Here is a 14,841-nt window from a genome sequence, read left to right on the forward strand (position 1 = left end):
CCATACCTGCCAACTATCCACCACAACTGAACACTTACTTTTTGGGTGCCAGCAGCCTGGATATTCTGCCATGTTGCTACAGGCTCTGTAGCTATGTGCCACTCTGGGTAAGTTTTCGTGAGTAACTTCACAAAGGTAGACTTTCCCACAGCTGTAATGCAAACAGCATGTATTGGGATTGTTCTCAAATCAAGCTGAAGTAGTCTGCTAGACTCTACCATGAGTGCCCCACTCAAAGGGCACCAGTACCAGCAGCCACACTATTGTCAGAGCAGCGATGGATCTGGCCATGCTAACTAGTCATTATAATGAATACAGGTAACAGGGAAGAAAAATCCCTTCAAGGTTTGATTGGCAATTTTAAAATCCCCACCGCCCAGAGAAAAAATGGTTAGTGCTGAAAATTTAACAGTGCCATCAAAAGTAGATGAAATCAACTATGTAAATCGTAAAGCTTAAATCACAGCTCAGGCAATCAGATAATTCTCTTCTAAAAAACATCTGAGCTAAGACCTGAAAGATGAACAGTTAGCCAGGCTAAGAATGGGGGAATGGGGGCTGGGGATTTAGCTCAGCGGCAAAGTGCCTGCCTGGCAAGCGCAAGGTCGTGAGTTCGGTTCCCGGTACCAGAGAAAAACCAAAAAAAAAAAAAGCTAAGAATGGGGGAAGGATAATCTGTGTAGAGGGTAGTATGAACGAAGGCCTAAGAGGAGAAAGAATTCTGCACATGACAAAACGCAAGCGGCTCTGGAATAAGGCAGCAGCACTACGGCATGAGTGAATGAGGAGGAAGAGTGGCTTGAGACGGGAGCAGCCAAACACACAGCGAGTGCAGGGTTAGGTCACACAGGACCTGGTTGCCATTGTAAGAAGGACTAACTTTTATTTTAAGGGAAAAGGGGAGTCACCGACAGTGGCTTTAGGCAGAGAAACTGGAGATTCCTTCTCACTGCAGAGGACCCCTCTGCCAGCTGTCTAAGAATGGGCTGAAGCTGAAGCAGGCAGATCAGTCACATGATAACAGGACCTCACCCAATGTGATGCAAGGCCATGGAAGGTAGTGGGTGCTTTGAAAAATATTTGAGAATGTAATCAGCTTAGTACCAAACACTCAAGTTATCTTCTGCTACTTACACTAATGCCTGGCTCACACCTCCCCTGAGCTCCAGACACACACAGCCCTCCAGACATCTCTTTTGGACAGCTCATGAACACCTCAAAGTCAATACATTCCCCAAATGAGCTCATCATTTTTCTCATCAAACTGAGCTTTCTCCTGCGTCCCAGACCTCAGGTTACGGCAATATCATCCACTCACTGCCAGAACATCTTCCTCCTCTGCCAGACCGCAAGTAGTCATTGGTCCTTTGCTTCCAACTTCTCCCATCTGCTCTCTTCTCTCCACTTAAACCTCCATGCCCAAGACCAAGTTCTCCTCAAACCTTGCCTCTCCAATTCCAGCCTTATTCTCTTCATCCCAACCTCCACACTGCAGCCTTACTGCACATAAAACACTGCTTAAAATCCTGTGACAGCTCCCTGTTGCCTTCATGATAAAAATCAGAACCATTAGCACAGTATCAGATACAAGACCTGGTCCCTATATATGCCTCTCCAACCCCAGCTTTCCCATGCTCCTGCTGAACCAAACTCCTTACAACTCTAACCACACCAGGTTTTCTCCTGCAAATATGCCTTGGCATTCCTCTCTCCTCACCTGGCCAACTCCTACTCAGTTTTCAAGGTTCTGCTTAGAAGAACCTCCTGTGTGAGGCTCTTCAGACCCTGATGGCTCTCATTTGGATTCCTTTGTGCTGGCCTGCTGTTCTCGGGGTAAGACTCCATCACTGGAATGATAACTGTATTTCTCCAGGTAGAAGATAAGGCTCCTGCAGGGTAGGAAAAAAAAGCCTTTTCATTTTGTTCAGTCTCTGCTCTTCTCACACGTTGGTAAGTGCCTTCCCCTACCTAAGTCCTTCCCCCTACCAAGGCCAAGGTCTCAGAACTTCTCTAGCTCACGCCAAGTTCCTATCATGCTGGTCAGTTACAACTGGTTGAGTTTGTATATTTTCAGACTGGCCCTAGCTTAAAATTTTTTGGCCTAGTGGTTAATATTTGGGCTGCAAGTTGTTCAGTAATGTGAAACATGGTCCCTATCTACCAGCTAAAAAGTTACTTTAAATAATGTAGAAAGATAAAGGTAGTTGATTTGTTGAATGGTTAGAACTGAATGTTGAATTATTGACATTTTTTAATTGACTTTTTTTAAAAGTGAAGTGATTACCTAAAAAATCTGTTGGGAGATGGAAGGGAAGGACTTGGAGGGCTAGGCAGTGCCAACTTCACCTCTGAGATCAGACTCTATTAGTTCATCTAAGGGCAGTCTAGACTCAGAATCCAACTCATGCCATTTAAATACATAAAGCCCAGAATGCCAACAAATGAGATGTAATGGGAAATACATGGTTCTGATTCCTGGAACAATCCCTTCTGATACCCAGGGCATTCTCGACCCCACTGGCCATTCCAAGGCTTCTGGAGAACCAGTTTAGTAATCAGAAGCAGGATCCAGCACACAATGACAGTAAACAGTGTGAAAGGTCCTGAGAGATGATCATCCATGTTGCAAGGACTGGGAAAAGCCAGGTAATTCACCATAGGGCAGTACAGTACTTCCTAAATGAATTCCACTGGGACCGAGCTATGCTACCTAGAGATGTGGATAAAAACTAATTCAAACCTATTTATAGTAACACCTGGGATGGTATAACTTTTCCAGTGCTGTGATATCTGAAAAGTTTTTTTCTCCTTCTTGCTTGGATGTCTTTGTTTTATTTAAAGACAAAGGGGATTTGTAAGAATGGTGGTATTTGGTTCTCTACTGGCACAAAGGGCTCTTCCCAGTGACCCATGTGTACAGAATGCTTCACTTCCTCAGGCAGTACCAGCCTCTTATGTGCCATTATCTCAGGCTTAGCACAATTTAGTTAGATGGGGGGCTACGGATTTAGCTCAGCGGCAAAGCGCCTGCCTGGCAAACGCAAGGTCGTGAGTTCAGTTCCCGGTAATGGAGAAAAACCAAAACCAAAAAAAAAAACAAAAAACAACAATTTAGTTAGATGCCAGCTTAACTACTATTTTTTAATATGCAGGAGAGGTTTAGAGGTTTGATGAAGTTTGTGAAGTAGGATGACCTCATAAGAAGCATTAAACCTTCCCTTGGGCCTTGCCTTCTAGGGCACTCTATTTTATGTGCTGTGACTTTAAAAAATGTTGGAAGTACTTTCTTAAGAGTACATTACTTCAACACGCTGAGTTTCATTAGCTCCTGAAATGTCATTTCATAAACTCAACCAACGAGTTCCATTGTCAGTATTCATCTTTTCTCAATCCATGGCTTTTCCTTCAACAAGTTTTTCTATGAATTACAATGTTATGGCTATCAGTACATCATGCTACGATCTAGCAGTAAGTATCTGATGTAATACCCAAAATACAATTACAGCCATAGCTCCATTATGCTAAAATCTAATAGCAAGACAGTACCTGAGGTACTACCCAAAAGTATATATTCTAGTATTTTAAGTTTAACACTGTTGTATTTCATGGTAATTTCTTAAATATACTGTCATCTCTAGGCATTTTCTTTTCCTGAACAAGATAGAAAACATGAGAAAAAAAAATCTAATTCTGAACTCTTTTACCAAAGTAAAAGACAGTAAATGTGAAACTAATATCTTTTAAAAAAAAATCTCACAAAGAAAATTTAGTCTGTTCCAGGGACTGCATCTGACGACACATCCATTCAGTCAGTAGATAGTTATGGAGGAGTGGCAGGTACTACAAACAAAATGATGAACTAGGCTGAGATTTTGCCCTCAAGGAACTTTTTTTTTCCAACCCTGAGACTAAGTACCCAATATCATAGCCTCTGAGCCTAGAAGTATTCTGGGCAAACAAACCCATCAGCATGCTTAAAAGAACTTTGTTCCTTTTATTTTCTTTCCATGGGAAACTATTTACTGGGAAAAAAAAAAAAAAAAAAGGTTCCTTACAGCTACCAGAGTATGATGCAAACCTATTCGTGCAGCATAAAAGAGCCTCACTGATCTAGTGTGCCCTCCTCCCTCACTTTGCCTACTCAGTGATTCATCTTTCCACTGTCACTTTCTCTGTGAAGCCTCCTTGAACTCTCTCCAGCTACACTTCATCCACAGGCAGAGTTAATTACTGCCTGCTCTGGCTTAGCAAGGTATTGCACTGTAATTATTTGTTCACTCATCACTCTCTCCAGCTAGACTGAGAGATCGCTTTTAGAAGATACAGACTGTACCTTACTCCCTCTGTATTCTGAGTATGTAGCCAAGAACTAAGAAGAATAGATGGATGGATAGAATGAGGTCAATCACAGAAACAAAAAATCCAGTATCAGTATCTGAAATAAATAGGTTCTCCCCCAACACACACCCCAGGATTCTTTGCTCAATTTATACATTCAATAAAAGTAAAAGATGTATTAGTGATGGTAACATTTAAACTCTGGAAGAATAAGAAAGCCTTCTATTGCTTTATGTACAAGTCTCTAAGCTGAAAAGAATAGAACAGTTTCCTCTTCTCTGGATGGCTCTCTGAGAATGGTCTCAGGTAATTCACTGACACTTATACCTCATACAGCAATCCTTCAATTTAGGTTTGTATTCATAAAATAACCGGCTTTGGATGATGATAATACACTTCAGGGATGAATCACATTAAAAGATAGGTTAGCTATTCTATTTTTTAGATTTGAAGGGTTCTAGGGACCAAGATTTTGACTTTCAAGTACTCAGCGCATATGGCTTCATAAGTCATGCTAGATGCCATGAATTGCTACTTCACCGACCCATTTCCATCCATGCTGCTGTCTGTAACTTCAGGATCTGAGTAACAGGACTTAGACTAGCAGGACTATGAGAAATGTCCCTTTAAACATATCTAACTTCTTTTAGGATCAACGTTCACCTTCCCTTGTTCAGGTCTCCCAAAGGGGTGCTCTCCTTCTGATTTGCTTCAGGATGCCAACTGTGACTAAAGAAAAAGTCAACTCTTGACTTAAAAAAACAGAGTAGAGCTGGGTGTGGTAGCTTGCACCTGTAGGCCCAACTAGGTGGAGGCTGAAGCAGAAGGATCCCTTGAACTCAGGAGTTCAAGACCAATCTGGGTAACATAGCAACAACAATATATAAACTTTCAACCAAAAAAAGTTGAATATATTCCCTCTGTGGATACCAACAACTAACTTCCACATGGAAATCACGGAATAGGACTCAGGAAGCTGGTAATCAATGAATGAGTACAATGGGCCAGGCAGTGGATCAGGTGCCTGGGATACAGAGATGGATAGGACACTAGGTGACTCTACTAGGTACTAGGTAAGGATGGTGTTGAATGTGCAAACAAGCTCAAAAGAACACAAGTGCCACCACAGCTCTGGGTACAAAATGTCATGACATCCCACACAGGAGGAGTTACTAATTCTGTCATTTGGGGGTGGGGGTAATAGAGAGTGAGGGAGACGAAAGTAAAAAGAGTCATGTTGAGTCCCCCAATCCACTGTGCATCACCCTTTCCTTGTCAGCTGCATTCACTGCCAACGCTTCAACAACCACCCCCACCAGTTAGCATCTTCCATATTTGAAATCCCAGCCTCCATCTCTAGGCTGTACTGACTTTGGATACAGTCCAACAGGCTTCAGGACATGTCTCACAGGCACCTAACACAAAATGGCTGTTCTTATCGTCCCTGACCACCTCTTCCTTTCCTTCCTCCTCTGCTCTTAAGAGTTAGTATCCAAATTATACCACCTTCTGTGTCATCCTCTTTCACTTCTCTTTATCCATCACCTCCAAGTAGCCGCAAGTCCTCTCAATCCCATTTCCAAAATCTCTCTCAAACCTTCATTTCTCTGGCCCTCCTGTTCTTCTATTCAGGCCTGCATCTTTCCTCCCTCCAATTACTGCAATAGCCACAAAACTAGTCTATCTACTCAAACTGTTCTAATTTATTTATTCATTCATCAAACAAAAGATGCAAGGCATTATGGGTACTGCAGCATTACATTCACTGCTGTGCTCAGCATCAAGGTGGAGTCATAGTAAGGCACTACGAGGCACTCAGTAAGCCTTTTGGGCATGAGAAAGCAAGAAAGCAGCACAGAAATTTGGTTATGTGAGGAAGCAAAGATTGGGGAAACTGGGAGCTCAAACTTTACTGATGACCAAAGTAATTATTTGTGAAGTCCTCTGGGGTCCGAGAATAGAGCTTCCTTTGGGGGTTTCTCAAAATACAGGGCAGAACATCTTTAAAAAACACTATCTGGCATGTTGCAGGACCTTCCTTTCTCGTTCAATATTTCTGATCTGGCTGGGGAAAATGCACACAGCTATGGGTGACTAGTCTCAATTTACATTTATGACCATTAACTTTAAGAGGGTCCTTATAGCTGCCTTAAAATTTGACATTTCCTTCCCTCAATTACAGTCAGTACTAGACTACTTTATGTCTCGTCCTTTTTCCTGGAATTCACTTATAACCTTTCTTCCTATTTCACTGTAAAAAAAAACCTGACACAATCAAAAAGACTTCCAAGTTCCCACCACACCTGCCCAAGTCAGCTCAAATGTTCTGTCATCCCTCATCTTACCAGGGATAAACTGTGCTCCTAGCCAAGGTTCAACTCTTTCCATTTGGGCAGCAAATCCCATCCTTTCTTGCTCAAACACTCCAGTAATTGTATCCTCTCTTGTGCTTCACTCATTTCTCCCTTCCTAGGGGGCTACAATATTTTCATCAACTTATGAACATTCACTAATTCCTCTCGTGAAAAGAAAAACAGAATGTAAAAATTCTCAAACTCTTCCGATTTAAGCAACCACCGTGTGACTCCTCTTTCTAGGAAATGTTCCACAGTTGTTTAACCTTCTCCAATTCCTGACCTGCCCTTCTCTTTGAATCTATATCAATCAGGCTTTTACTCCTAGTACTTTTTTTTCCAACCTTTTTTATTAGTGTGTATTAATATGCAGATTAATGTGTTTAATTTTTCATCAGATTTGAACATGGATATAACATACTTTAATTATTTTCCCATCACTTGCTTGCCCCACCCTCTCTTATTTTCACATGTTTTGGGACGGAATCAATGTGTATAGTATTTTTTCTTTAAGTTTATTGATACATTTTAGATATGCATAATGAGCATATTCATCATAGGGAATGTGTACCTGTACATGATGTATTTTGATTCCTCATTTTTTCCCCAACTGCCTCTCCTCCCTTGAATTCCTCTTCTCCTATTTACAAAGCTTTGTTTCCATGTTATCCATTTTTAATCTTTTTTTTCTTTTCCCTTCCTTCCTTCCCCTCTTCCCCCACCCTAGTTTCTCTTTGCTTCTGAACAATTTCTTCCCATTTCACAATATCTGCCATACATTTTGGTCCTTATTTACTTTTTCAATTACTCCTACCACTCTTAAAACTGTTCTTCTTAACTTTACTTAAGAGCTTCATTTACTTAAAGAGTATTACACAACTGATCATTCCCTTGCTCTGAATACTTTCCTTACTTAGCTTCCACGGTATTATCCTCTCTCTCTCTCTCTCTCTTCTCTCTCACAATAGTCTATACTTTTTAGTCTTCTCTGCTTGTTCCATGTCCCCAAACTCAGTATCTGCATATCCCAGGGCTCAGTCTCTTCCATCAACACAGTCTTGGTTTTAAGCTTCACCTCAATTTATACCTTTAATCCAGGGATTCTCTGAATTCTGAACTCATCTAACTGTCTATTCAGCACTTCCATTTGGATATCTAACAGGCATTTAAAAGCCCAACAGGCTTAAAACCAAAATCTTGACACCATCCCTCCAACCTGTTCTCAGTCTTCTCCATTTAAGAACACCTGAACTCTCTTTCAAGCTAAGCCAAAACTAATGCCATTGACCCCTCTCTTTATCTCACATTACACATTCAATCTGTCACCAAATCCACTGTCCCTACCTTAAGATGTGACTTCCACCTTGGTCCAACTTGCCATACCTTATCATCACAATGTCTTCCTAACACCTTCTCCTTTCAGACATCAGCCATGTGATTGTCATTTGACTCCTTAAACCATCCAATGGCTTCTTGTCTCAAACACATTAAAAAGCTCATCATGGACACTCAGGTCTATACAATCCGACCACCCCTTATGCATCTGACCTCATCTGCCTGCACTCTCTCCCTTACACCACTCTGGCCACAATGGGTTCCTTTCTATTTCCTGAACACACTTTTCCAGGACTTCTCTACTTGTTTCTCACCCTGTCTGAATGATTTTTCTGGTTATTCACATGGTTCACTCATTCTTCAGGTTTTTTTTTCAATCACATGACACTTTCTCTGTGAGGCCTTTCTTAGCTACCCTATTTTAAATGACAACTTCCCTTAATCCCTCATCCCTGATTTTTCTCCATCACTCATTACTATCTAACCTAGTATGTACCTTAATATACGTCATTTATTGTCTATCTCTACCCACTAGAGTCCAATGAGAGCAGATTTTTATTTGTTCTGTTCACAGTTGTACCTTCAGGACCAAGAACAGTGCTAGCATATATAATTTGCTCAAAGGGTAATTTGCTGAATGAATAAAATGAAGATTCTGCTTGCTGCTAGAATGTCTTCAGTATTCAACAATGCCTTATAGCTCAGTGCCTGTGCCAGTCAAAGTATCAAGTCAGAATTCAGTAACATTAAGCTGAAATGTTCTGCTTTCATGTGCTTTTTCATTACTTCTAAAATACTGGATCTCTTGTAACAAAATTGCTTTTACTTTAATACATATTTTTAAGTTTAAGAAGGCAGTTCCTTCCTAAGAAATTAGTGAGACTAGCACAAGGACATGGCAAAAACAGTAAAAGTGGTAACTGAATGACGTTTAGGGACTCTCAGAATTAGAGTTGCCAAACAGAATATATACAGGACACCCAGTTAAAAGCCAAACTACTATTCGTCGCTATTTCATTCTTGTACTAGAACAACTAGTAGAATTTTTGCCCTGTCCACAGCCTGCGTGGCTTGTACACGCCCAAAAATGTTCCTGCGGACAGGTGTTGAGGGTTTGGTTCTAAAAGTCTAAGCCGCAAAGCTCCACAGTGCTCTATGGGAAGAGAAATGCCCTGACCGCTCAGAGGGAGCCGGCCGCTCTGTCTCAGGAGACCAGGAAGGAGGGGAGCATTCCAAGCCGAACTGCCTTTCCCCCGACTCTCAAACACTTTCTTAGCGGAGACTAAGGCTTCGCAGCCACTGTCTGGCCCTTACCAATGTTGCCTTCGATGGAGAGCCTTCGGGGCTCGCGCCCCGCGTGCAGGCCCCTGGAGAAGGGCGCGCCCTCGAGTGACTTCTGGGCCATAGAACTTAAGGGTGTTCGAAGCCGACTTAGAAAGCGTTGTAGCGTTGCCATCCCGCCCACGCTTAGCGGAGCTCTCACTTCCGCCGCAAGCACTTCCGCCCTAGGTACAGCTGTTCACCCGCCCAGGCGCGCCTCTGACGTCACGCGACCTCCAGGCAGGAAGTGGGTGGGGTTGAGCTGGCAGAGAGAGAGGGGGCCGGAGGAACCAGTCTGTTCTCGCGATGTTTACAGAAAGTCTCTGCAAGAAGGAAGTCTTGTGTAGGGGTGCGGAAGAGTTTGCTGATAAGAGTCATAAAGGTGGTAACCGGCCCTGCGTTTTTCTCTATTGGACAAATAACATTTAAAAAGCGAGATAATTCCCACAATTTTATCACTTTTGCATTTTGGTAGACAAATAAAAATAATGGTAATTTTAAAAGAAGGTTCTTTTTATCCAGGCGTTTGTTTCTATTTTTAAATTCTAATATGGGAAGAAACCTGAGGGTTTTAAGCATGAAAATAACACAATCTGATGGCAAAATTACTTTTTCCGATTCCCTGTTACTCGCAACACAATGGTGGCTTATTACTGAACAAAATTAGCAAGGTTACTTCATTGATTAAATCCCAACTTTTGTTTTGTTTTCTGAATAAATAAATGTTCGCTCAGTTGATTTACATAATAACCAAAGAATCCCATCCAGAAAAGGCGGTAGAGGCTCAGGATGTGACTGGAACTCTTAAACCTGACATTTTGGGTTCTGTGGGCGTGAACGACGGGCGGGGTGCGGTGCAGGACAAGGTGGGTGGCGGGAGGAGGGGGCGTTCAGAATGAGATTTGTAAAAGAATGAGAAGAGCCGAGAGTAGAAACTCACAGGTATGCAAAACCCGAATCCCGCTACCGGTGAACTGTGCACTGCGGACAGACAGGGACTGGAGCTGCACATGTATCGCCAACACAAACTGAAATAATGATTTACGAAGTGTTATCCGAAGTTCATTTCTAGTTCCCATCGCTTAAATCGGAGGAGTCAAACCTGGAGAAGCCAGAACAACTTTTCAGGCAACACTTACACAGGGCAGTTTTAGGAGACCGGGCTCCGGTTTCAGGGCGGGTGGGGAGGGGCTAGGGCCTGTGACACCTGTCGTGAAACCGTTTGCATAGAAAGCATAATCCCTTTTTCTTATATGGATGTTATCTGAGGTGGCTAAAGTCACGTCTGTATATTAAGCATGTTATTTTTTAAAAGCACATTGAAAATTTGTTTAGGACAACATGGGTGGGGCACCGGTGGAGATCAGAGTAGCCAAAGTCCACCCGTTCTCATCCCCACTACCGCAGCCACTTTTGTGTAAAAAACGCTGCTTACATTTCTTTGCCTGTGTAAACTCAGACTTGGAAATGTTCATGCAAAAAAAGTTAGAGAGGCGCTCTCCGTCCTCAGGGTGTAGCTGCCCGAGAGTCATTGTGCAGGTCAAGCGAGGAAATTGTAGATTGAGGTGCACCAGGGCAACTAAGCTGCTCCTAAAAGTTAGAGCTCCTAAAAGCTATTTTTTTAAAAAAAATTATAATTAAGTGTAACGTGTAGTGGGGGGAAGAGCATGTATTGTCAGTGCGCAGTTCAGTGAAATGTTCACGAACTGAAAACTTCCATTCACCTGGATTCCAATGAAGAAATAGAGCATTACCAGCATCTTCAGAACCCTCCACATCCCTGCCAGTTACTATAGCTCAAGGGTAACTGCTAGTCTGTTTTTAATAGAGTTTTGCCTCTTCTGTATATAAATGAAATCATCTAATATGTACTTTCAGTTGGCATATTATCTCTAAGATTCATCTATGTTCTATGTAGTAGGTATAGTTCATTCATTTTCACTGCTACAGTGTATACCACTGTGTCATTATAGCCCAATGTATTTTATCCATTCCACTACTGATGGACATTTTTCTAGATATGATGGAGTTTCTAGATGTGAACTATAATAAACAGTGCTGTTATGAATATTCTTGTACATGTCTGTGGTAAACAAAAAAATATTTACTTCCCCTGGGTGTATATCTAGGAATGGAACTGTTTGTGATAAATTATATGTATGCTTGGCTTAAGTCAATATTCTCAAATAGCAAATAGTTTCACAGTGTCTGACTATACCAGTGGACAATGTCACCATTAGTGATAGAGAGTTCTGACTGAGAGTTCTGGTTGTTCCACATTTTGGCCAATAGGTGGTTTTGTCAACTTTTATTTTCCATTTTATCCATTTTTCTCGATGTGGTGCCTTATTATAGGTTTAATGTGCATTTTTCCTGATAATTAATGAAGCTGAATATCTTTCTACTGGCCATTTCAGAATCCTCTGTTGTGAAAGATCTGTTCAAATTTTATGCCCATTTTTGTATTGGTTGTCTTTTATTTGTTTTATTCTTTATATATTTTAGATATGACTCCTTTGTATTTTTTCATTCTATGGATTTTTTCTTAAAAAGTTATTTCTTGTTTTTATATAAAGTATAATTTATAAGCTAAAATATTTTTTACCTAATTGCTTACAAATTATCCCAATACCATCATTAATGATTCTTCTTTTTGGGGGACTGGTACCAGAAATCAAACTCAGGGCCTTATGCTTGCCAGGCAGGTGCTGCACCACTGAGCTAAATCCCTGGCCCCAGTATGATTCTTCTACCCTCCTTTATTTATTCATGCTTGTTTGATTATACATTATATCATACATAAAGATTCAATATACTTTCAAATTCCTGGGAGAATTGGGTTGGCCCAGCTGTGGTCAGGCATTTAACATTAGTCCATCAGCTGTGGCCAAGAGAGAAGGCCTAATGGAACAAACACAGGTGCTGGGGCTCCACCTCTATGCATGAAGAAGGGCAATTAAAGAAAACATGAGCAAGGGAGATACAAAAAAAGGGGTGGGGATCATTTCTTACTGGCAGTGGGAAATGGTGTTTTTGTCCCAGCTGGGGATAGCAAGAAGACAGAACGTAGTGGCACTTTGGTGAAAGAACTGCCTCCCACTTACGTGGGAGAATGAGGTATTTTCTGCTCCTGGTGGGTGAGGGTAGGAGGGGTGCTGTCAGATACCTGCCAGAGTTTGATGCTGAAATTGATGTTTCCCAGGGACTCAACATCCACTCATTCATCCAATATTTGCTGAGTACCTACTATGTGCCTGATACTCTGTGTACTCCTTGGAAGGAGTTAATATTTTTCAAATGTTTATAGATGCTACTGTTGTAAATGAAAAGCTGACCAAAATACATAAAACAATCAGACATTAAAATGGGAGATAGACAAAAATATGACTTTCTGCCACTGCTCAGACTTTTAGTCAGGTACATCTCATTTACATCAAAGATTTTTGTCATGTGCTGGACTGTGCTGATTTGATTTGGTTAAGCTGGGAAGTATATTTCCAGAATGCCCTGCCAACAGGGCTCTTAGTACAGTTGGCCAACAGAGGACCTGGTGTGAAATTTGGAAGGCAAAATGAGAGCGCCAGCCTTATCCCCTGGGGAGATCTCTGTAGTCGATAGAATGACAGACAGATGAGCTTGGCAGACACATCCTATTTAGTCTTCCACACAGCAGCAACCCCTCCCTGTCCTAACAATTCCTTGAAGATCGTCCCCCAACCTTTGGGTAAAGTCTTACTCCTGAAATAAATTTTGCATTCCCGTAATACCCATGGTGATTCTGTTCTGCCAAATGAACTCTCACTGCTACATGTAATCATAAAAGAAGGCATATAGGGGGTGGTTTACAGTGTAGGCTTTAGCTGGATGTGGTGATACATGGCTATAACTCCAGCAGTCTGGGAGGCTGAGGCAGGAGGATTGCAAATTCAAGCCCAGACTGGGCAGCTCAATGACTTAGTGGGACCCTGTCTCAAAATAAAAAAAAAGCAGGTCTGGGGGTGTATGTCAGTGCCAAGGCCCTATGTCAATCCCCAGTACTGGGCAGGGACAGGGAAAATATGGCCTTAAGGCTTGGGGATGTAGCTCAGTGGTAGAGCTCTCACCTAGTGTGTGCAAGGTTCTCAATTTCATATCCAGCCCTGCAAAAAAGAAAAAAAAGCCCTCTGGATTCTGATGGCTTGGGGATGAGAATTAAGAAAGGGAATCCACTTGCAGCACTTGTTTTTCACTTTCTTCAAGCCACTTGCTTCTCTCTTAGCAGTTGATATCCTGATATCCACAGGAGAATCTAGAACACCACTTTTTAAAAGCAGGGCAGGAGTAGGGGTGGAGATAAGAGTGGGGAAGTCAAATGGGTGTGGGGGAAAGCGTAGGTATGACCTGGTCATCTTGCCCACCTTCCCCCTCATGTGGAAATTCCAATGTACCTCTAGAGCAGGTAGTATCAGTGTTCTACCTGTCATCAGAGCCTGTGTGTGTGTGTGTGTGTGTGTGTGTGTGTGTGTGTGTGTGTGTCCCCCTGCCTCCAGTCTCCTTCCTGTGCTTTCACTTCCAGCACCCAGCCTTTCCAGAGGTCTGTGGAGAGTCTGCCCCAGCACTGGGGATTGACATAGGGCCTCCAGCCGGCCGGTGCACACATGGAAAGCCAAGGATTTTACATCGTAATCACTGGCAGATGTGGGACTGTGAAAGCCAGAGGTCCTTGGTGGGGCTGAGGCTAACGCTGCCCTCTGAGGGGCTTTGCCCGCGATCACCCCCTGCCCTCCATTTCCTCTTCTGGCTCTCCCTCTTAACAAATCACTTGCAACTAACTCTTCATTTTAGAATCTGCTTCTGGGAAACCTTTCCTAAGACTGAAGTCCTCTAAGAGCTTGTGAAAACATACTCCTCACCCAACCTCACCCTCAGAGGGCAAGTGAGGTGATGGTGAGAGAGGAATGTCTGACACTGAAGGCCCCTGTGCTTAACCACTGTGCCCCACTGTCTCCCAGTGGGTGTGTCCAGGACAGCTCAGGGACCAGTCAGGACGCGATCAGGAGCATGGAGCCTGGGTTTGGCTAGGTGGAGAAAGGAAAGGGGCACCAGGCAGAAGTGAGGACCTAGTTCTGCCACAGACTAACTGGGTGGTCTAAAAACTAGTAAATTAGCTTTAAAGGAGGGTGATATTAATATCTGCTTCTTAAGGAGGAAATCCATGTAAAGCTCTTAACTCTCTCCTTAGCATATTGTAAGCACTCGCTAAATGTTAGGGATTATTATTATTATCCCCTTTTTCTTCACAGTAATTTGTGGGTGCTTCTATTTATCCTCATATCATTGTCTTGTGTGAACAGTATGTGTCTGTCTCCCTCTTTATGCAGTAAGTTCCTGACTGGCAGAAATATTCTTTGTAGGAAACATAAATATTATGTGACCTTATTTAGGAATTCTGCATATCAAAATTTCAGTAAATACTTGTAAAACTAAACAAATTAAACAGAATTGACCAATGGAA

At 42.2% G+C, this 14,841-nt stretch overlaps 1 protein-coding gene across 2 annotated transcripts in view; it reads right to left on the reverse strand.

The window, feature by feature from the left end:
- The window catches only part of Dguok (deoxyguanosine kinase), a 33,981-nt gene extending 24,424 nt beyond the window's left edge, over positions 1 to 9,557 (reverse strand). The window contains exons 1-2 of one of the 2 annotated variants that reach the window (XM_005385534.2): positions 9,342 to 9,557; positions 39 to 151 (exon numbers count right to left, since the gene is read on the reverse strand). In XM_005385534.2, the coding sequence (XP_005385591.1) occupies positions 39 to 151; positions 9,342 to 9,483 (255 nt within the window). In that variant the 5' untranslated portion in view covers positions 9,484 to 9,557. The remainder of the gene's footprint in view (positions 1 to 38; positions 152 to 9,341) is intronic. The other variant, XM_005385533.2, reaches the window with a different exon arrangement.
- Between the last annotated feature and the right edge of the window lie 5,284 nt (positions 9,558 to 14,841).

This window comes from Chinchilla lanigera, unplaced genomic scaffold, assembly GCF_000276665.1.
Source record: "Chinchilla lanigera isolate Chin_1 unplaced genomic scaffold, ChiLan1.0 scaffold00023, whole genome shotgun sequence".
Classification (NCBI taxonomy): Eukaryota; Metazoa; Chordata; class Mammalia; order Rodentia; family Chinchillidae; genus Chinchilla; species Chinchilla lanigera.